Here is a 26,380-nt window from a genome sequence, read left to right on the forward strand (position 1 = left end):
ACCAAAACTCCATCTAAAAATAAATAAATAAATAAATAAAAGATAAAAAATAATCTGAGTGATGGTTACTTCTTGGAGGATGGAGGGGTTGGGAGGGGGAGGGGCATACAGGGGTTAGATGTAAAATATTTGTACTGTTCTAGTGCTTGGTTTGTTGGCAGGTTCCTAGATGTTCCTAGTAAATTATAAATTATTAATATGCAAAATTCTTACATGTTCTTTTATGTACTGAATGATTTAAAGAATAAAACAGTAGAAAAAAAGGCTCTGACTAGATTATACAGCTTTATTAAGGATGTTATATAGTTAAGGTACATTAGGATTTAAATTTAATTTGTTGGTTTGCCTGGAAGATAAGCATCTTCAGGACCATGTGGGACACTAAATTCTTTTTTTTGTTTTTTTGGTTTTTTTTTGAGATGGAGTCTTGCGCTGTTGCCCAGGCTGGAGTGCAGTGGCAAGAGCTTGGCTTACTGCAACCTCTGCCTCTCAAGTTCAAACGATTCTTCTGTCTTAGCCTCCCAAGTAGCTGAGACTACAGGCATGTGCCACCACGCCCAGCTAATTTTTGCATTTTTAGTAGAGACAGGGTTTCACTGTGTTGGCTGGGCTGGTCTCAATCTCCTGACCTCAGGTGATCTGCCTGCCTCGGCTTCCCAAAATGCTGGAATTTCAGGCGTGAGCCACCATGCCCAGCCAGGACACTAAATTCTAAATTTTGCTTTTATTCTAATTGGCCTGACAGGAGTCAGTGCTTATCAAAATGATTTTTGGAAGATGTCATGCCCATGTTTTTTCATGTTAGAACCTATCATGGCTGCCTTTAAAATATTTGAGGCCAAAGTCATCTGGTCCATATAGCAGAGAATTAGGCTTCTTTAATTTTTTTTTTCCCCCTTTTTTAGAGACAGAGTCTCACTCTATAGCCCAGGCTGGAGTGCAGTGGTGCAGTCATGTCTCACTGTAGCCTTGAATTCCTGGGCTTAAGCAGTCCTCCCACCTGAGACTCCTGAGCAACCGGAATTGTAGGTGGGCACCACTATGCCTGGCTAACTTTTAAAAATTTCTTTATAGAGATAGGATTCTCACTCTGTTACCCAGGCTGATAATTGAACTCCTGGCCTCAACCGATCCTCTTGCCTTGGCTTCCCAAAGCTCTGGGAGTATAGGAGTGAGCCACCGTGCCCAATGAATATCTTTATTTTAAAGAGACATGTGCAAAGTCCCTTTACCATGTGAGGTAACATAGTCACATGCTCGGGCGATTTGGATGCAGACATCTTTGGGGGCCGTTACTCAGACACCACATGCTCTATTGTTGCTGCAGCTGGGAACAGTGGGATCTCTGTGTTCATTTGGAGCCATAGGTATTGGTGAGGAGAAGAGAATCATCAGATTGGCCAGGGGCATTTAAAATGCCATTATTGTGTTGAGTCATTCATTAACTCATATTCCGCCACGTTTCTGTTTTGGTATAGATTTAGGGGATACAAATGCAGTTTTATTATGTGGATATATTGTGTAGTGGTGAAGTCTGGGCTTTTAGTGTAACCATCACCCAAACAGTAATATACATTTTTACCCATAAAGTAATTTCTTATTCTTCATCCCTCAGCCCTCCCCCACTTCTGAGTCTCCAATGGCTCTTACAAGGATGTCCAGTCTTTTGGCTTCCCTGGGCCACACTGGGAAAAGAAGAATTTTCTTGAGCCACATTGGAAGAAGAAGAATTGTCTTAGGCCCCACATAAAATACGCTAACACTAATGATAGCTGATGAGCTAAAAAAAGAAAAAAAAATCTCGTAATGTTTGAAGAAAGTTTACGAATTTGTGTCGCACTTCACGTGGGCCTGTGGGCCACAGGTTGGACCCTCTTGGTCTATTATTCCACACTGTCCATGTGTACACATTATTCGTAAGTGAGCACTTGCCCACACCTTCTCAATGGAAGCTTCTGTCAGGTGACTACCTGCCTTCTCTACCTACCTGTGTTTGGAGTTTCCTGTTGCAGCGCTCCACTTAGCTACCAGGTAGTTCTCACCAAGAAAAGCTTAAGAGTGGATAGTTAGCTAAACAGTGTGAAGAGGTACTAGTTCAGTTCTGGAATGCCTTCTTTTTACCTCATGATAAGTTCACCATTAAAAAGCACTTTCCCAGAACTCTGAGATGCCCTGCTTCCCTTCTCAAACTGCGGACAGTCGGTTCTACCTGGGTGATTTCTTTCTCTTCAGTTCATTTCAGTTACCATTTACATCCCCTGACTCTCCCAATCTTTGTCTTCGGTCTTGATCTTTCTTTTTAAAGCCAGGCCTATGTCATCACCTGCCTGTCCCACTTCTCCACGTGGGTGTCTCACAAGACTTTATACTCAATGTATCTCCTCTACATTTGATCATTGCTCTTCAGAATTCTGTGTTTCGGTAAATGGCAGCATCGTTCCTCTGGTTTTTATGGAAATATAGTACTCATTCTTTTTTTTTTTTTTTTTTTTTTTTGAGATGGAGTGTTGGAGTTTTTTCACCCAGGCTGGAGTGCAATGGCGCAGCCTCAGCTCGGCTCACTTGTGACCTCCACCTCCTGGGTTCAAGTGATTCTCCTGCCTCAGCTTCCTGCGTAGCTGGGACTACAGGCACCCACCACCATGCCTGGCTAATTTTTGTATTTTTAGTAGAGACGGGGTTTCACCATGTTGGCCAGGCTGGTCTCAAACTCCTGACCTCAGGTGATCCGCCCGTCTTGACCTCCCAAAGTCCTGGGATTACAGGGGTGAGCCATCGCTCCTGGCCAAAATATACTGCTCATTTTAGACACTTCACTTCTTTCTCCCACTACAGGCAGTCAAATTCCAAGTACTTTTTTTTTTTTAACCTGATTTATTCACTTGAAAATATTCGAGTATGTACTAAGTCTCTTGCATGATCCTAGTCCCTGGATGTATAGGTGTGAACATGATAAACCAGGGCAGTCCTCTTTTCTGAGAGAACTTATGTTAAATAAATAAAAAGTGAGCAAGACAGCTTCTATGGTACTGTGCTGTGAAAGCAGTAGTAAGGGTGATATAGGTAAGACAGACGGGATCACAGAGACCTCTCTGAAGAGGTGACATTTTAATTGAGATCTAACATCAAGGAGTCAGCCTTAAAGATCTGGAGGCAGAGTGTTCTAAACAGAAGGAACAGCAAGTACAAAGTCCCTAAGTTGGGAAACGCCTCGGATCTAGATTCAAGACATTGCGAAGCCCAAGGCAGCCAGAGTGTCATGAATTGAGGGAGAGGGAGGGATATGTTCAGACAGGAAAGAAAGGCTGGATCACAGGGAGGATTGGAGGTGCTGTGTGCTGGGTGGATTCATGCCTTCCTCCACCCCTGCACTACCCTCAAGATGTCCTTCTCCCTGGACCCTGTGACTGTGTCACCTTACATGACAAAAGGGATTTTGCAGATGTAATGGCGTTAAGGACCTTGAGATAGGAAGATTATCCTGGACTATTCAGGTGGGTCCAAACAATGTAATCACAAGCTCCATGTAACAGGGAAGTAGGAGGGTCATAGGAAGGAGATTAGAAAGTAGAAGCAGAGATCAGAGAGAGAGAGAGAGAGACAGAGAGACAGAGAGAGAGAGAATATGGAGGGGGCATAGGCACGTACCTGCAAGACAGAAGTTACAGTGTTTTATAACCTGATCTCAGGAGGGACGTCCCATCACTTTTGCCTGAATATTTCAGTTCATTAGAATCAAGTCAGTAGATTCAACCCCCAACAAGGAGAGAAGATGACACCAGGAAGTAAATCCTGAGAAAGAGAATCTTTGGGAGCCGTTTTAGAGGCTGCCTGCTGCACACCTAGTAGATGACTGTTGAACAATGAATTAGTATCCTGCTCCCCACTCTTTTTCTGAACCTCTGTTTCTCTGAACTCGGAGTTCTTTGGTCCTTTGGTGGCCATACTTGTCCACTTTCTTTCCTAAGCAGGTCTCTCTTTCCCGGTAAGTATAGAAGAATATGATGTTTCAGATAGACTTTTCATAGTATTTTTATCTTTGTATTTTTTTGTAAATGTTTCAGAGTCTCCTGACCCTTGGGTGGCATTTTTCTCTGCTATTACCATGCATTAAAAAAAAATTTATACTCTCTATTGTTTGGTTATTTCAGTAGGATTCTGAATAGGGAGCATGATCAATTCGTGGGCTCAATTCACCATCTGAAACTGCAAGGCCTTGTTCTCTGCTTTCAAGGTAGCTCTTCTCTCTTTTAGTGCAATTGTTGATATTTCCACATGTAAAATATTAATTTGATGGAAAACAGTGTTTCCTTTGATTCTTCAGAGAGTCGTCTTTGCATTTGTGAGGTCCAGAGCTTCATTTGGGTTTTATTATTAAGGAGTGCTTTGTTATAGCTGATTCGAGAGGAAACTTCAGCCGGATTTCAGAGTTGTTGGATTTGACGGATACAACCCTGAAGGTTGAATTCAGTTGCTTTCTGAATTGTGACTTGGATTTTCTGGGTGTCTAAACTGTATCAATAAGAATGTATTAACCATCTGCCATTTGAAAGTAATCCGATTTTAGCTATCTGTTGGAATGAACCAAGAGATTGTTTAAAAGCTAGAAGAAAGCCATAATAATTTTTACAATTTCCTTTCTGTAAATAAGTTTTAACATTATCACCATATGATTCTAAGGACTTAGAATCTATTTGAATTAGAATTTTCTATTGAGTGAAAAGTTGGGGAAATAGTTTTCTTCGAAAATAAAGGTTTTATTTTTCGTTAAAAATAAATTGCAAATATTTTCACTTAGACTTCAGAAATCAAAGATGTTTAGCTTTGAGGTGGTAGGAAATGTTGTGTAGGAACAGGAATGAAATGTTTAGCTTCGGTCTAAATTTCCTCTGTCCACCCTAGGTGAACATGCAAAGAATGTAAGAATACACGCAAAATGATTACAAGTTTTTGTTTCTTACTGACCAAGGGGTGTATTTGATTATTCATGCCTGCAAAGCTTCTTGTATAATAGGAGCTTTCATGTTCTATTAAAAAAAGAATTCATAGCGAAAAATGTTTTTCATAGGAAGAAAAACATTTTAGGTAACTCTGCCAGGAATAAGAAGGGAATGGAAGCTGTGTATTATATAAAACCTGTGGGTGGTGGGGGTGGGGGTAGGGAATGCTGTTTTTTGCACATGCTACAATATATATTTGAGTGCATTAAAATATCCCAGCTGTGATGGTAGCAGTGTAAGCAAATTACATTTTATGTTATTATACAAAGCAGAAATATAGAATAGCATTTTAGAACATAAATGTGTATGAAAGCAAAAATAGTTGAAAAATGTGTATAAGTGTGTGAAAGGATGATTTTGAAATAGGGCCATAAATAAAAGAAGATGATAATAGCAGCACTGGGCCAATGCCAGAGCGTCTTGGTCTGGGACCATGTTATAAATCGCTGAGGTTTAAATGTGCTAACGGTAGCAGCAATCAGCCAGCATGAAAAGCATGAAAGGCAGAACTTTGGAAAAAATGTGAATAATGAAACATTAAGGGATTGAGCAAGCTTCAGTTTCATGAAATGCTAAAACCTGTTCTGTGTCTCTTTTTAAGTGAACTCTTTAAAAATATACTAGTTTTTTCCTTAAAGCTACTTTTCAGACTTCAAAATCATGGTTTTGTAGAAAAGTACCACCTCGTTCTGAGAGTCACACACATCACAAGCCTAGACCAGTGGTTTCAGGTAAATTGCCGATTCAAAAGAACATGTTTGTAAGGGAAAAAGTATTAATATTCCTATACCAAAGTAATGTAATTCACCGTGAGTTCTGCAGCCACAAAGAAATGTTAGATTTCCTTTTATTTGTTACATTCATGTATTCAGAGATCCTAGGTAGTCGTGGTTCTCAAGGTGTGACTTGTGGACCCCTGGGGGTCCCTGGGACTATTTTGTGGGGAGGCTCTTCAAGGTCTAAGCTATTTTCATGATAATATTATGATGTTGTTTGCTTTTTTCACTGGGTTGGCATCTGCACTGATGGTAAAAACACTGATGGTTTGTGCTGTCACACAAACCAAGGCCATGGCACCAAGTGGTACTAGTGAATGAATCATCATGTTCTTCATCATCGCACACTCGCAATCAAGAATAATTGGCTGCATTAAATCTTAACCATGGTGCACATCTCTTTACTGTCAAGTCTTTTTAATCTGTAAGAAAGAGGGGAGTACTTAGAAAGCACTTGGCTGCAAATCAGAGTTCTGGTTAGCAGAGGACAAGTAGTTGTAGGATTGTGAGATTGTGAACTAAACTAGTTTCTTTTTTTCGTAGGAAACCATTAGAAACTGTGTTTATGCAGATTGTGGTGTTTGGAAGACTTTTTTTTTTTTTTTCTAATGATCAAAGTTTGCCTGTTATTAAAACATCAACAACAAACTGTATTGTTGCCAATGAATAAAATTCAAGCTTTTGAGCAAGTCTTAGAATTTTGAAAAACTTGTATCTGCACTCTGAGATTGCTAGCTTTCTAGTACTTAAAAGCCTTTTTTTTTTTTTGAAAGAGATTGGTGGTGATATTAATGTGTGCCTTTTTGTTGTTGTACCATGAAATGTGTAAATGTTTGGAAAATTTGCATAACTCAGTGAAGCAGTATTTTCCAAATGATCAATGCATAATATCGTGAAACTATGCATGGGTATGCGCCATGTAGAGTGCAGGAGAGAACAAGGATTGTAATGTAAAGGCATATGGAAGGCTCAGTGATGCAGCTGCAGGGTCCACATTGCATCTCACCTCTAAGAAAGTATCAGCTGCAGAGTTTTGGTGTAGTATCAGCAAGTATCTACAATTAGCTAAAAAGGCTATGAACATATTCCTGTCTCTTCTAACTACAAGTCTATGGGAGTCATGTTTTTCTTCATGAACTTCAACCAAAGCAGCATATCCCAGCAGATAGGATGTAGGAACTGATAGAGAATTCAGCTATTTCCTATGTAGCCAGAAATGAAAGATATTTACAAGTTTGTCAAACAATGCTACTCTTCAAAAACTTTTATTTTGGAAAATATATTGATTTTCCATAAGATGTCATTTTAACACATTTATTGTTATTTTAAGTGAATAAATTTTTGAAAATTCTTAGTTTTATTTTTAGTATTACAAATTATCGATAGATATAAGCACATAGAAGTCTTTAAGATACTCAGTGAATTTTAAGAAAGTAAAAGGAGTTCTGAGACCAAAAAAGTTGAGAACCATTGGGCTATACTGTTCTGAACAACAAATCGAACAATGCTCAAAGAGGGAGTTTTAATTTTCTCCAATCACTGCATCAAAATATGTTACATTGAAGCTAACTTTTGTCTCTTTTAACAAAATTTCTGGCAGTCTGTAGCTTCCAAGACATTTTCAATTATTAAAAGCTCAATTTGGTATTCCTTTGTGTTCACCTCTGATCTAAGTCTCACCTCGTCCCATCCCTAGTATCAGCCAGGGGTAGGGGAGTTGGCTTGGGGATTGGGGAGAGTGTGCTCTTCTTTTACCCCCACTCCCCCAATATCTTTTGGAAGATGGGACTGGTTTGCTTCTGAAAGAGGATGCAGTTCTTCTATTGTGTTAGGACAGGGAGACAGAAATTAGCCACATTATTACCTCTTAGGCCAGCACTGACCAGCATTCATACTCTTTGTGGAAGTGCTCGAATGTTGCATTTCTCCTACAGCGCATGGCTTGTGCAACCCAAAACCTCCTGTAGTGCTATAGGCTGAGTTATCTGCAGGGTGGCTTAAGCCCAACTACCTTCAGTGGGGTCCATGTGACTTGCAGGTATCTCATGCATCATTTGTAGGCCAAGCAACTGTCGACCTCTACTGTTCCCTCTCTCTGTTCCACCATCCTGCCTCAGTTCCCTTGTCCCCTTGATTAGAGAAACACAAAAGGCAAATCAGCTAGTCTGCTGCCTGCATAGGAGCTGGAGAACATCCTCTGTCTTCTTCTGTGTACCCCCATTATCTATGAGGTCTTGGAGACTTACTTCCATTATTCTACTCTTCATTAGGCTGTGGACCTCCCGCTGTCCCTTCTTTTCCTATTTCCGTAAGACAATTTCCATTCCGTAGTCATATGTATGTATGTGTATATGAAATTTGTATTTCAATATATAAATTTCACATACACATTCTGGGAAGTGGCAGATAGAAGATAGTTGATGGTTATATTTCATCCATCTCTTTGGCTCTAGAGAAGTGTATGTTTCAGCTGTTGGGAGTTTTTCTTAGGACATGGGACTTAACACTTCTTTTTCCTCAGCTTTGGGGACTAGTCATCAGTTTTGGGGCAAGAAGAAAATGATTGCATTTATCATCCTCTTCCACTGTGATTCCAGGGTGTTACCAACTGTGCAGGATTAGAGGATTCATATATCCACTTAGCACTAACTAGTAATAACCTTTTAACGTCCATTTTACATGAGGCGTTGGGCTCTGAGCAAGGGATCTAGTGGTGAACTCTAGGGACATTGTGCCTGATCTATGAATTTCATTACCGATGGGGGTGGAGACAGGCGTAAACAGATAAATATAATAAATCTATAAATACAAAGTCTAATAAGGATAGTGAACAAAAAGAATAGGAAGCCATCAGACCTACTAATGAAGGAGAACTGATTTTGATTGGGTAAGACTGTTGGGAAAAGTTTTGTGCAAGTGACATTTTAGATAAGACTCAAAGATGAATGTGAGTACCCCCAAGACTCAGGAACATTGCAGGCAGAGAGGTTGCCTTGAGGTAGGAGAGACTCTGGTGCTTGAGGATCTAACATAAGGTCCCTGTGGGTGGAACCTGATGGAGAGTGGCTTGAGATGGAAGTCTGCAGGGGCCAGGGCATGCAGAGCCCGAGAGTGGGCTTGAGTTTCAAGTGCATTGACAGGCATGCCCTTCATCTCGAGAGCAGTGGCAAGCCACCAAAGGACTGAAATAAGGAAGTGACAACCAATTTATGGTTGCTGGGTATTTCCATTGTGAATAAAGTCTGATTCCTGTCCAATAGTCATTTTCCATACAGTCACATTGGAATACACTCCACATTCCCTAACCAAATCCTAGCTCATCTCAAAATTATGTGAGCTTTCTTACTAATTTCAACAGAATTTGGGCTTGTGGGCAGAGGGTCTTTGGATTCCCAAATGATAGGCAGATGAGAGCTGACAACAGTGATAGCTAGCCCTCTATGGTCTTTGAAGTGATTCTCATGTTTATTCTTTTCCTTTCCTCTCCTTTCCTCTCCTCCCCTCCCCTCCCCTCCCTTCTCCTCTCCTCTCCTCTCCTCTCTTTTCTTTTCTTTTCTTTTTTTGAGACCAAGTCTCACCCTGTCGTCTAGGCTGGAGTGTAGTGGCGCAATCTCAGCTCACTGCAACCTCTGCCTCCCGGGTTCAAGCAATTCTCCTGCCTCATCCTCCCGAGTAGCTGGGATTACAGGCACACTGCACCACACCTGGCTAATTTTAGTATTTTTGGTAGAGACGGGGTTTCACCATGCTGACCAGGCTGGTCTCGAACTCCTGACCTCAGGTGATCCTCCTGCCTCTCCCTCCCAAAGTGCTGGAATTACAGGTGTAAGCCACCACGCCTGGCCGATTACTCTTTTTCTAAGAATCTTTCCACCTCATTGTTATACTTTTTCTTGTGTGAGGATTTCATTCTGTCTTCTCACCAAAGACGAACTTTCTTCTTTGGGAACAGGGCAGCTAGAGCTGTGGGTGCTTCAGGACAGATCCTTTTTGAACCTGTTAATAAACTTGTAGATCTAGATTTTTCATCATACCCCTCATTCCTCCTGGTGATCTCCTTTTGATATTCTCAATTTGGTCTCGCACCCTTTCCATCGCTTGCCTTTTGCGGTGATCACAGTTAATGTCTGCCTTTCCTGTGTCCATTTCTGGTGGTCACAGTTATTGTCTGCCTTTCTTGTGTTCATCCCGGCTTTCGTTAGCCCTGCTGCCACTGCCTTCATTCGGGTCCTCTTTTTACTTTGACTGTTTTTGAAGAAATGTCAACACAGATGGCATTTGGTTGCCTGACCTCAGAAATTCTCTTCTTGAATATAGGTGATACCAATTAATCTTTGATGTTGATCTTTACGTCTTGATTGTATCATAGGTATATGCAACATGGTATAGTCAAAGGGAGATGAATATCTCCTCTTACCAGGAATACCAGTGGAAGCAAGCAGGGGAATTGGAAATAAATACCATTTATTAGGTGTTTGCTATTTTCCAGGACTTGCATGAAGCTCTTTTAATGGTGACTTTCATTCTCACAGTAACCCTAGTTAGTAGGTACGATTATTATCCTGTTTTAAATATGAGAAAACTAAGGCATAGAAAGTTAAATACGTTGCTTAAGGGTAAGTAAGGGGCCCAATTGGGATTTAAACTCATGTATTTTGACTTCAAGACTCTCAGTAAATTATGTTGATACTTCATTTTTTAAAACTGTAAAAATACTATAAGTTCTTTATGTTTTTTAGTCCTTTTCCTTTTTTCTGTGGAGATAACAGTTAAATCTCTACAATATAAGGGGCCTATATGTTTATCTTGGGGGCAACAAGGAAAACAATAGCTGGAAGAGTACATCTGATTTCACAACAGGTTTGGGGATAGAGGCAGTGTGGTGGCTGCTGAGAGGAGATGCAACTGCTTAAGTCCATTGTGTTTGCAAAGAAAGCAAAGCCTGAGGAACCCCAGAGTCATCTGCACTGGGCAGTGACCAGTGGTTTTTTTTTTTCTTTTTTTTTTTAATTTCTTACCACTAGAACCATATCCTCCTAACAGGTTTTCTGTTCCTCATCTTACCTGCTACCTCCCTTCCTCCCCACATCTGTCCAAGGAAAATGAAGTGAAGCACAAATTGGCCCAAGGGTCTCCTATTCTTTAATTACTTTTTCTTTTTTTTTTTTTGGAGACAGGGTCTGGCTCTGTCGCCCAGGCTGGAGTGCGGTGGCACAATCTGAGCTCACTGCAACCTCCGCCTCCTGGGCTCAATCAGTCGATCCATCTACCCACTTCAGCCTCTTTAGTAGCTGGGACTACAGGTGTACACTACCATGCCTGGCTGATTTCTGTATTTTTTTGTAGAGATGGGGTTTCACCATGTTATCCAGGCAGGTGTTGAATTCCTGGGCTCAAGCAATCTGCCTGCCTTGGCCACCCAAAGTGCTGGGCTTACTGGTGTGAGCCACCACACCTGACCTTTAATGGCTATTTATTTATTTAATGAATAAAGTCTTAAGTCCTTTAGCATCAATCACCCATCTGTATTTGAGATTATTTTCCTAGAAAATGCATGCAAACAAATTGTATATGGTTTCCAGGAGTTCATGAATCAACTGAGAGTCACCCGTGAACTCTCCTAGCCATAGATCCCCGACTCACCACGTTTTAAGATGATTCATTCCATCTTTTGTTACAAAACTAGTTTAAGCTTTAATTACAGTTTTAATGTTTGTTAAAATGTAAACTGCAAACAAGTATACAAGGTAATTGATTGCTACTTGTATGTTGAAACCTGAGTTCTATAACATCATCTGTAGTAACATCCATCAAATCAAAAATTTAACAGTTCCCAGTTCATCAACAATTACTGAAATATAGATTTTTGAAGAATGGCAACTCTGATCATTGTAATATATGGGAAGTGAAAAATAAATGTATGTAGAAATTTGGGGTTGTTTCAAAATGGGACAGATTTTATATCTCTGGATTGGAGAATTCAAGTTTCGTTTTTTTTTTCCCCAACTAACTCAGATTTTCCAAAGAAATGTTTAATGCCCTGGCTACTTTCTCTAGAATATTGTTCTGGGAACTAAGGGAATCTGATCTGTAGAAAATGTTCTGAGAAGTGGTTTCAAATAGAATCACTACATTTTCAACCAAAATGAAAATGTTGATGGTTTGTTGCTTTTTAATAATTTAACTTAAGCCTAAAAACTGTTTTTGGTGCTTTGTATTTTGTAGACTTTATAGGCATGTTCCTTATAAGAATTATGCATCTGTGTAGAGATGTTGCAAACACCCTGGCCGGAATTGAAGGCAAAGTACCAGTTGCTCCCAGCGATTCCTGTGGGAAGGCTTTATTTGTTTACATTTTTACTTCTGACTGTGTAGTTTGAGCAAAGGTACAGCCTCCAAGTTTTTAGGCTTTTTGATATACACACACAGAGTAGCTACTTTTCTGGGGCTACGTTGTTAGTGAGTGGGAAGATGAGAAAACTTTAAACTACTAGGGAAATGACAAAGAAGCTGGTCTGGCCCTTCCTGGGATCAGGTAGGAAGAAGAGAAAGTCTGCTTTAAGAGTTTGTAACCATCCATGGACTGGTTGGTCTATGGCTTAGGATTTGAGAGTTTTATCCACCAAGTCCAGGAGTCCTACATTGTAAAGTTAGCAAAGTGGCCGGTGATATTTCAAGGTTACGCATCAGAAGTAAATACATATTTCTGAAAGGATTGTGTCCCGTGGATTTTCTTTTTTAGTACCCAAAATCTTCTCCCCACCCCCAGTATTTTAAATATGGAGGTAGATAAGTGTATGCATGCATGTGCTAATTCTAGATCCAGTACCATTAATTAACATGTTGAAGAGTCAAACTACTGAGCAGTGATTTTCAGTACTTTTTGTACTCGTAATAGAAGCCAATAAAAGGATTACAGCTTTAGTTTACTTAATGTAATGTAATTCAGATAGCCATGGTGGAGTCTGTACATCATTGACAGGTATAAAACACATGATTGCATTGGGGGGTATTTTATTCGTAGTTTAATTATTGAAGCTTTATTTTTAAAAGTTCTACTGTGTGCGTAACTAAAACAGATTTCCTCACTAAAATTAAACATTTATTTTTAGGAAGTTTGTAAATGAAGGTAACTATGGCTTCCTTATGAGAACTGCTTACATATTAAAGAGATTTTTATTTTTACTGACTTTTCTGATTACAAATGTAATTATAGAAAAAAAACCCTTATGGACATATACGTAGGGTATAATGTATATAGATTTTGAAATGTCCTTTTTTCTTAATAGTGCATTTAATATATTTTAGCATGTCCTGACTTTTAGGATCTTGTGTTTGAATAACTGTTATATAAAATTAATTTAACCAGATTTCCCCTTTTCTCCAGACTTCTTTACTCCTAACAGCTTTCCTCCCTCATCTCCTTCTCTGCTTCCTCTTCTTCCTGTTGCTCAGGGGAGAAAAATGAAGTATACTTTTTTTTTTTTTTGAGATGGAGTCTCGGTCTATAGCCCAGGCTGGAGTGCAGTGATGAGATCTTGGCTCATTGCAACCTCCGCCTTCCGGGTTCAAGCCATTCTTCTGCCTTAGCCTCTCAAGTAGCTGGGACTATAGGTGCCCGCCACCACGCCCAGCTACTTCTTTGTATTTTTAGTAGAGACGAGGTTTCACCATGTTGGCCAGGCTGGTCTCGTACTCCTGACCTCAAGTGATCTGCTCACCTTGGCCTCCCAAAGTGCTGAGATTATAGACATGAAGCCACGACACCCGGTCTGAAGTGTACTTTTATTACATGATTGAATTTGCAAAGGGAAATGTTTAGTTAAAATAAATGAGATTTTCCAGGTTTGGCTACACCTGATACTTAATAATAGATGCTAGATTGCTCATTGATGATGAAACCACATCTTTGGTTATATATTTGTCTACTAGATCCCAAAATATCCCCACTTAGGGAAATTTGTCACCCTGTATCAGAGTAAATTTTTCTGAGATATAAAGAGAAATTATAGACTGCATAAAATTATGTCATGTTCTCCAAGAAGAAAGCTACTGGCGCCATGTGGGTATTTAAATGTAAAGTAAATAAAATTAAATACAATTAAAAATGCAGTTCCTCAAGTCAAGCCACAGCTCAAGTGCTCAAAAGCCACATGTGGCCAGTGGCTAACCATATTGGACAAACGGCTATAAAACATTTTCACCATCACAGGCAGTTCTATTGGATAGCCTTGGGGTAAAGTCTATATGTGTTGCCTGTTAATTAGAATTTAAAAATCATTATTTTTTCCTTTTGGTTATCATAAATAGTAATAAAAAGCATTGTCAATATTTTTGGAAACAGCAATCCGCTCAAAATTATTTAGAGTAAATTTTTACTCCCCTGCCAACTTAATTTTTTAAATGATGCAGTAAAGTAAAACACATATCAGCACAGGGTTACCAGCACTTTGAAATTCTGGAACATTTAAAAAATGTTTGACATGGTATAAAATCCAGGAGTGGGCAGGCTAGGGGTGGGATATTTCATCAATTGGGTCAGGATCTAGAGAAGATGATGGAAGAGAAACTGACTATTTGTAAAAGACGCTCAGAAGAAGCAAATGAAGTGGAGAAATAATGTGTTTATTTGGGGCACATACTTTTATGTTATAATTAGAGTATTCATGGAAATTAACCTGGGAAAATTGGAAGCCATCAGAAAGAAAACACAAGGGATGAAGAGGAACCACCAATGAGAAAGAAAATATAAGGGATGGAGAGGAACCACCAATGATCCTCTAGTCAGTAGAAACAATCACTGGGATTTGTTATATATCTTTCCAGCCTTCCTTTCTTTGTCCTGCAAACAGGCCATACTCATTAGGCAGCGAAGGATGGCAGTGAAGAGCACAGACAAGATGTTAGTGTGAGAGGAGAAGTGAGTGATTAGGAGCTCCAACACTGAGCCACATGGCTTGAGCTTGAAATCTCAGCTCTGCCTCTTACTGTCCGCAAGAACATAGCAGCTTGTTTAACTCCTATTTATCTGTGAGATGAGATGGTCCTGCTGTCAACCTCTTTATGTTCTTGTGAGAACTGAGGAATTAAAATATTAAACTCATTAAAGACTATGTTACTAGTATTACTGACCTATTAGGTGGGTAGTACAGGCACATGGTAAGTTCTTAATAAGTCTCTATGTTTATTATAGCAGGGAAGCAGACATTTAAACAAGTGACTGCAGTGAGGTTAGCTAAGTTTTGTGATAGGGTGAGTTCAGCAGTGAAGTTAGATGAGTTTTGTGATAGGGTAAGTTTTCTATGATAGTATATGTTGAGATGACTTAATTCTTGATAATTATTTAAACAAAGTGAATTTAGCTTAGTATGATTGGTTTTTGTTTTAAATGATGTGTTCATAGTTTCTCAAATCAAATGTAACTTTTTATAGCTTGTAGTCTTTAAAGTTTGTTTATTACCTCGATATGATACATCTTTAAAGGTTCCAAGATATTAAGTAAAAATGTCGCTCTGATCATTCTGGTAATATCATAAGTGTCAAAATTCTTTCCCTGAAGCTTTACATTGTGTACCAGGTTGCCAAAAATGTAATAGAATCCTCTCTTAGCAATAGCATCTGGCTAATCAGAATAAAATTTATCTTCCAGACTTTTACAATGGAGTTTGGTTAGCTTTTGAGTATAATTACCTTTAATAGGTATTACTTGTTACCTATTAAAGACAGGAAATTGTGAGGTGCAACTGTTTTTCGTATATGGTGGGGGACGTTTTTCTTCAACTATAAATAAAAAGAGACTAAAGTGAGTTTTCAAGTATAAAATGTGAAAGGACACCTATACAAGAGCTGAAATAGATGAAACTGAAGTGCTGACAGTTACGTGTTTGTCAACAGGTCTTTTGCTTCTCAACCTTCTGCTAGATTCTTTAAGGAACTCAGTCTGTCTTACATGGCATTTACGTAGATTCTTGCCTTTGTGTTTCTTGGGTCACAATAATGGGAAATGAAGGACTAATTTTAGAAATTTATTATTATAAGTATTGTACAATATGAAAAATGATCTCATTTATGCTAAATAATTATAAGAAATGTCACTAGCTATGAGAAATCCCTTCGTTTCTTAGAAATTTGAAGTTGAGGGGGAAAGTTGGCAATTTCAAAGAAAAGAATGAATAAATATAATAAAAGGAACAGTGTGCTTGGGCAGATGTTCCTGGATGTGGCACCCAGGCGCAAATAGTGCCAGCTTCTTCCCTCTTGACAGTGATTCCATACCAACCTGCCAAAATGCGGCTGGCAGTTTATTGCTTTGCTTTCATCATAATTTACATTTTTAGCAGAAATATAAACGGCAACTGATACTTGAAATATTGCAGCAATAGATTTTAGATATAACAGACATCACAAAACTTACATGTTTATTGAGGAGAAAGACAAAGGCTTAGGTTTCAAGTGGGTTCTCTTTGATAAAGACTGTTTTTTCCATCTGACTCCATGTTACAAACACTGGGCCATAGTAATAGATGAATTAGACACACATACATGTCACCTATGGGTTTATATTAGCATATACAAACATGTTACATGTATGTAATATGTCATAAACATGTAACTTTAGGATATCCAAGGATTCAGATTCTCTTTTCAAGTATAACAGTGTGCAACTATCTGACATTATTTGCTACCAGGTGAACTTATATGCATTTGATTTTCTTCCAGATTCATGAAAAACTACACTACTATGAGAAGCAGAGTCCGGTGCCCATTCTCCATGGTGCGGCAGCCTTGGCCGATGACGTAAGTGTGCCTCTCCGAGCTCACCGGGACGTGTCTGCTGCAGACCTGGCCCAGGCAGAACCTGTCCTAGTGCAGACAGATGCCTGTGATCCTATGAGTGAAAAGCAGAAGAGGTTACAAATGTTTCAAGAAGTCCTGTCATCACTGAGCTTATGTTAATATTATGTTGATTTTCATTCACTTTCCTGTTCTAAAAATTTTGCATGTAGCTACCCTCTTGTTCTGCTTTGGTAACTATGTAATAGGAATTTTAGGCTTTAAACTCATGGAGAGAGAGAAGCTGTCAGCTGTCGGTGTTCTGAGAAAGTCACAGACAAGAGGAATGTTATGGAGAAATAAAGACAAATGAGATAGCTCCATTGCTGACAGTACTAAAAAATGACAGATACTAGGGTACGAACGAGGCATATGAAATACATAAAAAGACAGGATTGTTTTTATAATGGATTATAAAACATAGTAACGATTTATGGGTATTAGGCTTTTCCAAATTACCTTCATAACCAAAAAATAAATTTTAGAAGCAGTTGGCATTGATGGAGTAGTTAATTTCCTGTAGCTATAATTTTATTTTAAACTTGGGGGAAGGGAACTAGCTCGCTGATTCTTACTGTTAACTTTCGGACTCGGATGAATTGAGAACACACCTGGATAAACTATAAAGGACACGAAGCTGGAATAGAAATATGTTTAGTGCAAAGGCTGGTTTTAGTGATATCCTGTAGCTTATTTGTTGCTTTTAATATTTTTTTCCTTTATTTTTGATAAGACAAGCTATAATTCAGTGTGTTAAAATATTCAGGCCATCATATAATTAAAAAATTGGCCATCTTGAGAACTTGATTTTATTTGAACTCCTTTGCTAATTTAGAAAATTCTAATTTAGAAAATAATTCTAATTTAGAAAATACACATAGGTAATAAATATGCAAGTTCCGTGCTATTTGTTTAGTTCCCATTTTTCTTTCTGTTTTTATCTACAAAGATTACACGTATGTTTCAATATATATTTACTGAGGAAGCTTACTTCTGCATTATTGAAACAAAACTTTTTAAATGAAGGCGAATAAAAGATGTAGATACACTTGCTCAAGTAAGGCACAGTTGCCACCCAAGAAAACCTTAAAAAAAGTCAGTTTTAAAACATTTACTATTCAGAATTTTGGGAAACATTTGTTTATAAACCAATGTTGTGTGGTCCAATCATATTGCAACAATATTCCTTTATAAAAAATTAGAGACTGCTGTGTAAATATGATAAACCATAGTATCTTATAATTTGTCAGAGCAGTATATTTAAATGTTAAAATATGTCATGTTTTAAGTGACTAAAGTGTGCAAATGACCTTTGTGTCTTTTTGTAAGTTAAAAGTGCTGTAGAAATATTACCTCAGAAAAGTAAAAGCAATGTTTGAAAGGTAATTAATGACTGTATAATTTTCTATGATTTTATTTTTGGTGTATAATTTATATTATGCCCTTCTTTTAGAGAAAAGTCCTTTTCCAGAGATAAGAACAATTATTTTTAGCTTGGTAGAAAAAGTAGGGGCAAATGGAAATTTCATGCAAGGTTTTAAGATGAGTTTTTAAATAAAAATACGTTTATATATATACCACATATTTCATAATTCTAGTCTTTTTTCCTGTTTGAGTCTTGCTTTTCTTATGAAAATTATGTGATCTTTCCTATAGACTGAAACTGAATTGGAATTTAGATAGGAATATCTCTTAGTGGAAGACATGGGGCAGGTTTGAAGTTGTAACACTTTCTTTATGTAGAACCCAAATGGGAATTCTTGGTTATTATAGTAGGGTACAGTCAGCATTTTTGGTACCAGGGTAGCTGTCAACCCATTATAGCTCATTTTACGATTGGTATTATGATTGATTGGTATTTAACAGATTTCTTCATCTGTATAGGTAAACATAATAAAAGTTTCAGGCCATTTGCTCTATTAGGGACATTCTAATTATTTTTGCCCTAGCTCTAAACAGCACAGCTACTGTGGGTTTTTGGAATCCCCATGAGTTTTTGGAAACCCTGTGGATTTCACCACCTCATTCAGAAGCTCTGTTTTTGTGGGGGGTGGGGGAGGTTACAGTGTCAAAGCTTTATCCAGTTCTTACAAGTGGTCCTTTGTCTAGGTGCAAAAGACCATTCACATGGACGAAGTGCTGGGGTTTGCCCTCCTTGCAGTAAATCAGAAGGTGATCTGGCTGATATGATTACTTGATTTGTACTCAGCCGAGAGCCTGGGCTCAGATCTGGACTACTGAAGGCCTAAAAGGAAGAGCAATGATTGATGATCTGTTTTTTTTATGCTGACCGCTCCTTAAAGATTGGAAAGCAATAGCCTTGAGCAAGTCAGATTCTCAGCTGTCACACACCCAGTCCCACAATGCTCTTACTAAACGTTCTTTACATCGATGTAATCTCCCTTGCAGCTGGCCGAAGAGCTTCAGAACAAGCCATTAAACAGTGAGATCAGAGAGCTGTTGAAACTACTGTCAAAACCCAGTGTGAAGGTGAGGACATGTTACGCTGGTAATAAATACCTTCAAACAGGGCCACTTTCTGAGCCTTCCGATGAATTTTGTTTCGAGTATCAATTCTCAAGTAAATGTATTTCAAATAGGGCACAGTATTTTAATAGCCTAAATCCTATTAATGAGAAAGAGGTGAGCTTTTGATTATAATGTGATGAGAAACTGCAAAATACTCTTATTGGGAAGCTCAGAATTTAAGTTCTGACAAATATAATGTAGCTTCAAGGTCATTTTCATTTTAAATAAAGAATACACTATACAGAACCTACTAGTAATTTTGTTTAGGTCTATTTTACTTGGGTAGTTAACGGGATTCCAATATGTTTGACAAATATACTTATTTTTCTGTAGGATCATTTCAGCATTCCTCTTTCTTTCCCCGTTCACCTCCCCATTTCCTGTCCCTTTACTAATTTACGTTTCAAAATGTCATTCCATTTTACAGAGAAGAGCACTTTTCCAGTGTAAAATACTCATAAAATATTGGCAGACAAATTTCAATTCTCCCTTTCCCATTGCCTCCTAAGTTTATCACTTATTTTTCCTCCAAATGTGATCAGTTTACAGCAGACATTTCAGAATTTTCCTGTAGTTAGAATTCTGAGGTCATTACTGCACTAAATCCTGCACTGTATACATTTTGGACTTGACACTGTGGCAATTATGTGTCAGATATTGTTCTGTGAGTCAGAATTACATATGGATTACGTGATTACATAATTAAAATGCTCTTTTAACTTGTGATGATTACTGGTGAGCATATGTAGAGTGTTGGATGAAAATTTCTTCCTAGATACAAAAACTAGTTTCTACTTTTCTTGAGAAATAACTTTCGGAATTGTGCCATATTTGGTTTTGAATTTATTTTTATAAAAAGAGAGATGGTATTAAGTAAAAGATGAGGTTAAAAACATGCGTGGACTATAAGCCCTAATCTCTGTAGGTAAATAGAAGTACATGAATGTGTTGCTGTAAAAGCTAAACAGGCTATGATTAGTGATGTGAGGGTAATTGATTTGTAGTGGTTTAGAAAGTTTATTAAATTTTTGTTCTAAAAGAGCAAGGATCAGATTAGAGCAGAAAAGTTCCTTGATGTTAAAGACAAAGTATGTGAAAACGTTAAGGAGATTTTTAGCCACAGAATGTTCTGAAGATTTCTTCATTTGGTCTTAGACTGCACCTGAGAAGTTAGTGTCACCCAGGGGAAGGTGAGGTTAGCTAATAGTAGCTTGTTAAACTCCTTTTTGAGTTTATTGTTTTGGTTCAAGGGTATTAGAAATGAAAGCAGCAAGTTTCAGACAAAAAATATCCCCAATTGTGGTATTTGGTTCAAGAGTGTTTCAAATGGAATAGCTAATTATGCCATATTTTACTGGATGAGAACTGGTATTTGGCTCAAGAGGGAGGTATGACTTTAGATGTTATTAAGAAGGGCCATTTGATAAAATTTTATAATAATTAGTTACATTTTATTATGTGGAAAATATTTTAGGTAGATAATTCGGTTATTTTTCTTTTTATCTAGCAGTGTGACTAAAGAATGGTGTAAAGTTAGCATGAAAGACATATATTCATATGTGTAGAAAATAGGTAATATTCCAGGATACATGATGTTTCGTTTGGCAATGTCTGTTTGTAGTTAGCTAGTCTTGGGAAGAAAATATCTTTTTTCCCTTTTTGATCTAACATTTAACATTGCTTTTCTTGAAGTCATTCTTATTATCTACCATCACTTCAACCTCATTTCCATATTACTTTAACAAGTTAAGCCCCCAAATAAATTTTAGACTATTTCAGGATATAATCAGTTAATCTATTTTTGCCCTGGGAGTAAACTAAAATCTTTTTTTTGTTTTCCTTTTAAACAGAAGCAAGGTATGTAGGTTGTTAGTTGAATTGACAGTTAAAATATGAAAAATGTAACTCTAATGTGTTAATTTGAATATTATCTTTAATTTCTAGTGGATTAGGGAAGTTACTTTTTAAAGATTTGCTATTTCATTTTAAATACTTAATTCATTGGACTGAAAAGGAAGTTGAAGTATATCTTCAAAGTAATAGAACTTTAAAAAAACAGATACACACACAGACACACACGCGCGCGCACACACACATACACACACCCACCCAAATATGCACCCACTCTGGGAAGATAATACACATATTCCACACATCTGCCAATTCTTTCTGAAAATTTTTATAACTTTCTTTGGCAGTTTATAGATGTCACCAGCAACAGATCTTCACTTATCCATTTATTCTTAGATTTTCTTTCTTCTAATGCCTAGTGTGTGCCAGGCCCTATGGATGCAGATTATAGAAGATATATGTGCACTAGTGAAGGTGATAGGAGAAATACTGGATTTAAAAGAGGGAGTGCATAGAAATGATGTGGAATACATAGGAATGGCGCTAAATCCAAACTTGGGCAGGGGGAGAATATTGAAGAAAACTTTACAGAGGAAGTGGCATGTAAGTTGAGACCTTACGTTGGAGTTTGAGGGAATCAGAAGGGGATAAAGGAGTGGGAGATGGGTCGGGGGTGGGATGTGAAAAAGAAATGATTTAGGTACAGGAAAGAGCATGTAAAGTCCCATAAAGGAAAACTTTAAGTTTGAAGATGTGAAAATGCAAAACCAGCCTCAGAACAGGTGAACAGTGGCGAAGGAAGGAGGGGTGAGAGTTAGTTTGGAGTTGGGGATTCAACCTTTTGAGTAGGGTTTGCCCAGGACAGTTGGCTTCATGCCTGCAGCTCCAGCATTATTAGTAATAGCCTTTCTCCCACTTTCAATTGTGTCCCTATTTGGGTGATAAATTATATGGCCACACCTGAAATCGTGAGCTTTTTTAAAAAGTGGAAAGCCATTGAAAGGATTTGAAGCAGGAAGTGACATGTCCCTCCATATGTGGTCTACAGACCAAGCTTTTGAGGGGTTTGGTGGTGTAGAATGGCAGAAATGCAATACTGAATGGAGGAAGGCCAGTGGGAGCCTGTAGGAGTAATTCACATAGAACACTAGCTTTGGGAGCCAAGGTGGGCTGATCACCAGAGGTCAGGAGTTCGAGACCAGCCTGGCCAACATGGTGAAACCCCATCTCCACTAAAGATACAAAAATTACCCGGATATGGTGGCGGTGGTGGTGACAGGTGCCTGTAATCCCAGTTACTTTGGGAGGCTGAGGCAGGATAATCACTTGAACCTGGGAGATGGAGGTTGCAGTAAGCCGAGATCACGCCACCTCACTCCAGCCTGGGTGAAAGAGTGAAGCTTTGTCACACACACGCGTGTGCGCGTGCACACACACACACACACACATAGCACATGATTGAGGTCCTAATGAAAGAGTGTGGGATGGGTGGAAGGAAGCATGGGGGATAGGCAGCTTGAGGGACAATTTCAATACGTGGTCTTGGAATAACAAATAGTCTGGGAAAAAAATAAGAAAACTCACCACTAGAGTGAACTCCAAATAGATTAAAACTTTAAATGTAAAAGGTTGAACCTTAAGAATCTTTCTAATTGAAAAAATATATATTAGAAGAAAATTTGCAAGTTACGTGATCATGGAATAGAAATGCATTTGATCCACAAAGACAGGAATACACACCTACAGACACAAAGACGCACCAATAAAGGAAAGAATATTTTAAAATCCATAAGTGAGATTAGAAGGAATCATTTATTAATATATATGATTTATGATATTTGTCCTTAATAAGACGTGATAATTTATTACATTCACTTCTACTTTTTGCAGAGTGACTTGATAAAGACTTAAAAGGAAACAAATATTCTTTTTTGATAATACATAATTGTATTTTTGATTTAAATTATAAAGAAAGTAGAAGCCCCTATCCTCATTGCTTTATTAGTGAGGATGAATATCTTTTCCTATGCTTTTATATTTTTATTTCTTCTGCGAATTGCATGTTCACATACCTCTAGGGATAACTGCTCTTGGCTGGCTGCATTACCTTTCAACCCTTTCTATATATATAAATATTAAATATGTTTTTTCCCCAGTATATTCTGTGGGATCATAGAATGCACTACTTACTGTGATTTTTTTTTTTTGCTTTTAATATTTTTGGCCTTTTGTAGTCTTCTCTTTATATCAACAAAATTATCTATTTAACTTACTCCTTACAGACGAACCTTTGTTATTTCTGCTTTTCTGCTATTTAAATAACACTGTGATGCACATCTTTTGTATATTAGAGGATTTTATGGAATATTTTGTCAAAATAAACTTTAATTAGGACAGTAAATTATTGGGGCATACATAATGTTTGTACGTTTTACAGTTTTGATCCTTATTTCCAGCTTATTGTTAAGACAGACCTTCTTGAGCACCTGCAGTATAGTGCATGAGAAGGCCTGTTTCCCTATGCAGTTGCAATTTATATGCAATTAATTGCATAAGCTCTTTTCGACCGATATTCTTTCTTTCTTTCTTTTTGAGACAGTCTTGCTCTGTCACCCAGGTTGGCATGCAGTGGCACAATCTCAGCTTACTGTAACCTCCACCTCCCAAGTTTGAGCGATTCTTTTGCCTCAGCCTCCCAACTAGCTGGGACTACAGGTGCTCGCCACCACACCTGGCTATTTTTTTTTATTTTTTTAGAGTCGCGGTTTTGACATGTTGGCCAGGCTGTTGTTGAACTCCTGACCTCAAGTGATCCACTCACCTATTCCTCCCAAAGTGCTGGGATTACAGGCGTGAGCCACCACGCACAGCCTCAACTAATATTCTTTTTTAGCTTTGCTAGTTGATCACCACTAGAATATAAGCCACATGAGAATAGGGAATAAAAATTGCAGATGTATAGCAAGCTTTCAGTGAGTACTGTGTGATTAAATAATGGTTAGTAAAAATTTTGTGTTTTTCCTAATGAATTGTGAGTGATATAAGAATATAAAATCATTATTATATATTTCTCCTTAGTTATTTTTCTTTAATCTTACATGCATTTTCTAAGACTGGGTAGAAATATGTGCTTTTATGTAGTAGAATTTGGCATTCTTTTTCTTTATGACTTCTGGGCACTGAGTTAGCTTAGAAAGGACTTGTATTCTTCATGACAAGTTTACGAAAATTATCTTTACTATTTTCTTTTGGCTTTTTAAAAATGTGATTTTTTGAAGTTTGAAATTATTAACCTATATGAAAGTTTGGTATATGGTATAAGATGTGGTTCTAGTTATTTTTAATTCAAGTGGATAGCGATTTTCTCACAGTTTGATTTCTATTATATATCTGAATCTGTTTTGAACTCTTGGTTTGATTGCTGTTAATTTGATTATTTTATTGTTTTAGTAACTGTAGCATGATACCTTCTAAGGCCTTAGTAACTGTAGCATGATAACCGTCTAAGGCCAAATTCCTATCATTATTCTTGCAAATGTATTTTCCCAGAAGAAATTTGGAATTCTCTTTTCATGTCATTGAAAAAACCGTTGGGATGCAATTAAATTTTCCAATCAAAGAACATGGCAATTTATTTATTTAGATCAAATTGTTCCTTATATAAGCCGGAATATTTCCTGCTAAGTCTATTCCCAGGCCTGATGTGTACATGTGTGTGCAGGCATGCATATATTTATATGTATACACACGTACATATATGTATAAATTAATTTTCCTCCATGGTATACTGTTTATTGAGTATTTTCTAACAAGTATATTGTTTGTATATAGTAAACATGTTAATTTCCATAATACTCATTTTATACCACCTTACTGAAGTATCTCATTTAATTTTTAATGTTATTGACAAGATTTTTTAAAATCTTTTCCTTTTTAGTAATTATAGATAATTTCCCCCTTTACCTTATTGCCTTGATATGATTTGCAGGAAAAAAATGCTCAAAACTTGTAGTAAATACAGGATTTGCTTTTGTTTTTCTGTACTTTTATGGGGATGCTTCTGTGCTTCCTGTTATTGATAAGTATGGTGTTTGTTGCTGGTTTCTGATAGAATATTTTACAAAGTTTTGTTCTCTCATTTTTTAAAAAAAAAAAATCAGAATTGTATTAAAGTTTGTCAAGTGCCTTTGTGGTACTTATCAAAGTGATCATAGAAGCTTTTTTAGTTGTTAGCATAAATAATTGCAGTTATCTATATGATAAAACATTAAATTCTTGAGATTAAACCTTTGTTTTGATAAAGGAAGATTTTTATGTCTAATTTTGTAATATTTTACTTTGGTATTTAAAAAAAATCATCCTGAGACCAAAGTTGTACTGTCATCTTTTTATACTTTCTGGTTAGATTTTGCATTTGGGTTGTGAGACCTTTGAAAAAGAAATGTTACATTTTACTATGTGTTGGAATTCTGTAAATAACACAGAAAACTTTAATACAACCCTTCATTTGGTTCCAATGCCATCTCTGGGGAAAGTTTTTCAATAGTGTGTTTAATTTCTTCTGTAGTTATTGATTTAATCCAGCTTTCAAGCTCTTCTAGTATTACTTCATTATTTATTTTTTCCTAGGAAACTTAACATTTTATTAAGATTTCAAGCATGTTGGAATTGTGTTCGATTTATCCTGTTGATGTGTATCCAAAGTTCTGTCCCTTTCCTCAGTGCTATTAATATACATATTTTTTCTCTAGTTTCTTGCTCTGCATACCAGAAATGACTAATTATCTGATCTCTCAAAAGAACTGGCTCATTATTATCAATTCTATTTTTCTTTTTCTTTTTCTTTGGAAACTAAGGCTGACGTGCAGTGGCACAAACTGCTCCTTGCAACCTCAGCCTCCCAGGTTCAAGCAATTCTCCTGCCTCAGCCTCCCAAGTAGCTGGGATTACAGGCACATGCCACCCGCCTGGCTAATGTTTGTGTTTTTAGTAGAGATGGGGTTTCACCGTTTTGGACAGCCTGGTCTCGAACTTCTGACCTCTGGTGATCTGCCTGCCCCAACCTCCCAAAGTGTTGGGATTATAGGCAGTAGCCACCGCACCGGCTCTAATTTTTTTCTTTATATCTATCTTTGATTAGATAGTGGAATACTTAGCTGTCATGCTTGTTTAATTACAAACACATTTAAGAGTATGCAGCTTTCGGCCGGGCACGGTGGCTCAAGCCTGTAATCCCAGCACTTTGGGAGGCCGAGACGGGTGGATCACGAGGTCAGGAGATCGAGACCATACTGGCTAATACAGTGAAACCCCGTCTCTACAAAAAAAAAAAACACAAAAAAACTAGCCGGGCGAGGTGGCGGGCGCCTGTAGTCCCAGCTACTCGGGAGG

The 26,380-nt window shown here is 37.7% G+C and overlaps 1 protein-coding gene across 1 annotated transcript in view; it reads left to right on the forward strand.

Moving 5' to 3' along the window:
- MPP7 (membrane protein, palmitoylated 7 (MAGUK p55 subfamily member 7)) overlaps nucleotides 1-26,380 on the forward strand; it is a 238,906-nt gene that overhangs the window by 127,128 nt on the left and 85,398 nt on the right. The window contains exons 8-9 of the mRNA XM_011949216.1: nucleotides 16,496-16,573; nucleotides 19,019-19,099. Of these exons, the coding sequence (XP_011804606.1) occupies nucleotides 16,496-16,573; nucleotides 19,019-19,099 (159 nt within the window). The remainder of the gene's footprint in view (nucleotides 1-16,495; nucleotides 16,574-19,018; nucleotides 19,100-26,380) is intronic.

Source organism: Colobus angolensis, unplaced genomic scaffold, assembly GCF_000951035.1.
Source record: "Colobus angolensis palliatus isolate OR3802 unplaced genomic scaffold, Cang.pa_1.0 Scaffold293, whole genome shotgun sequence".
NCBI classification, from domain to species: domain Eukaryota; kingdom Metazoa; phylum Chordata; class Mammalia; order Primates; family Cercopithecidae; genus Colobus; species Colobus angolensis.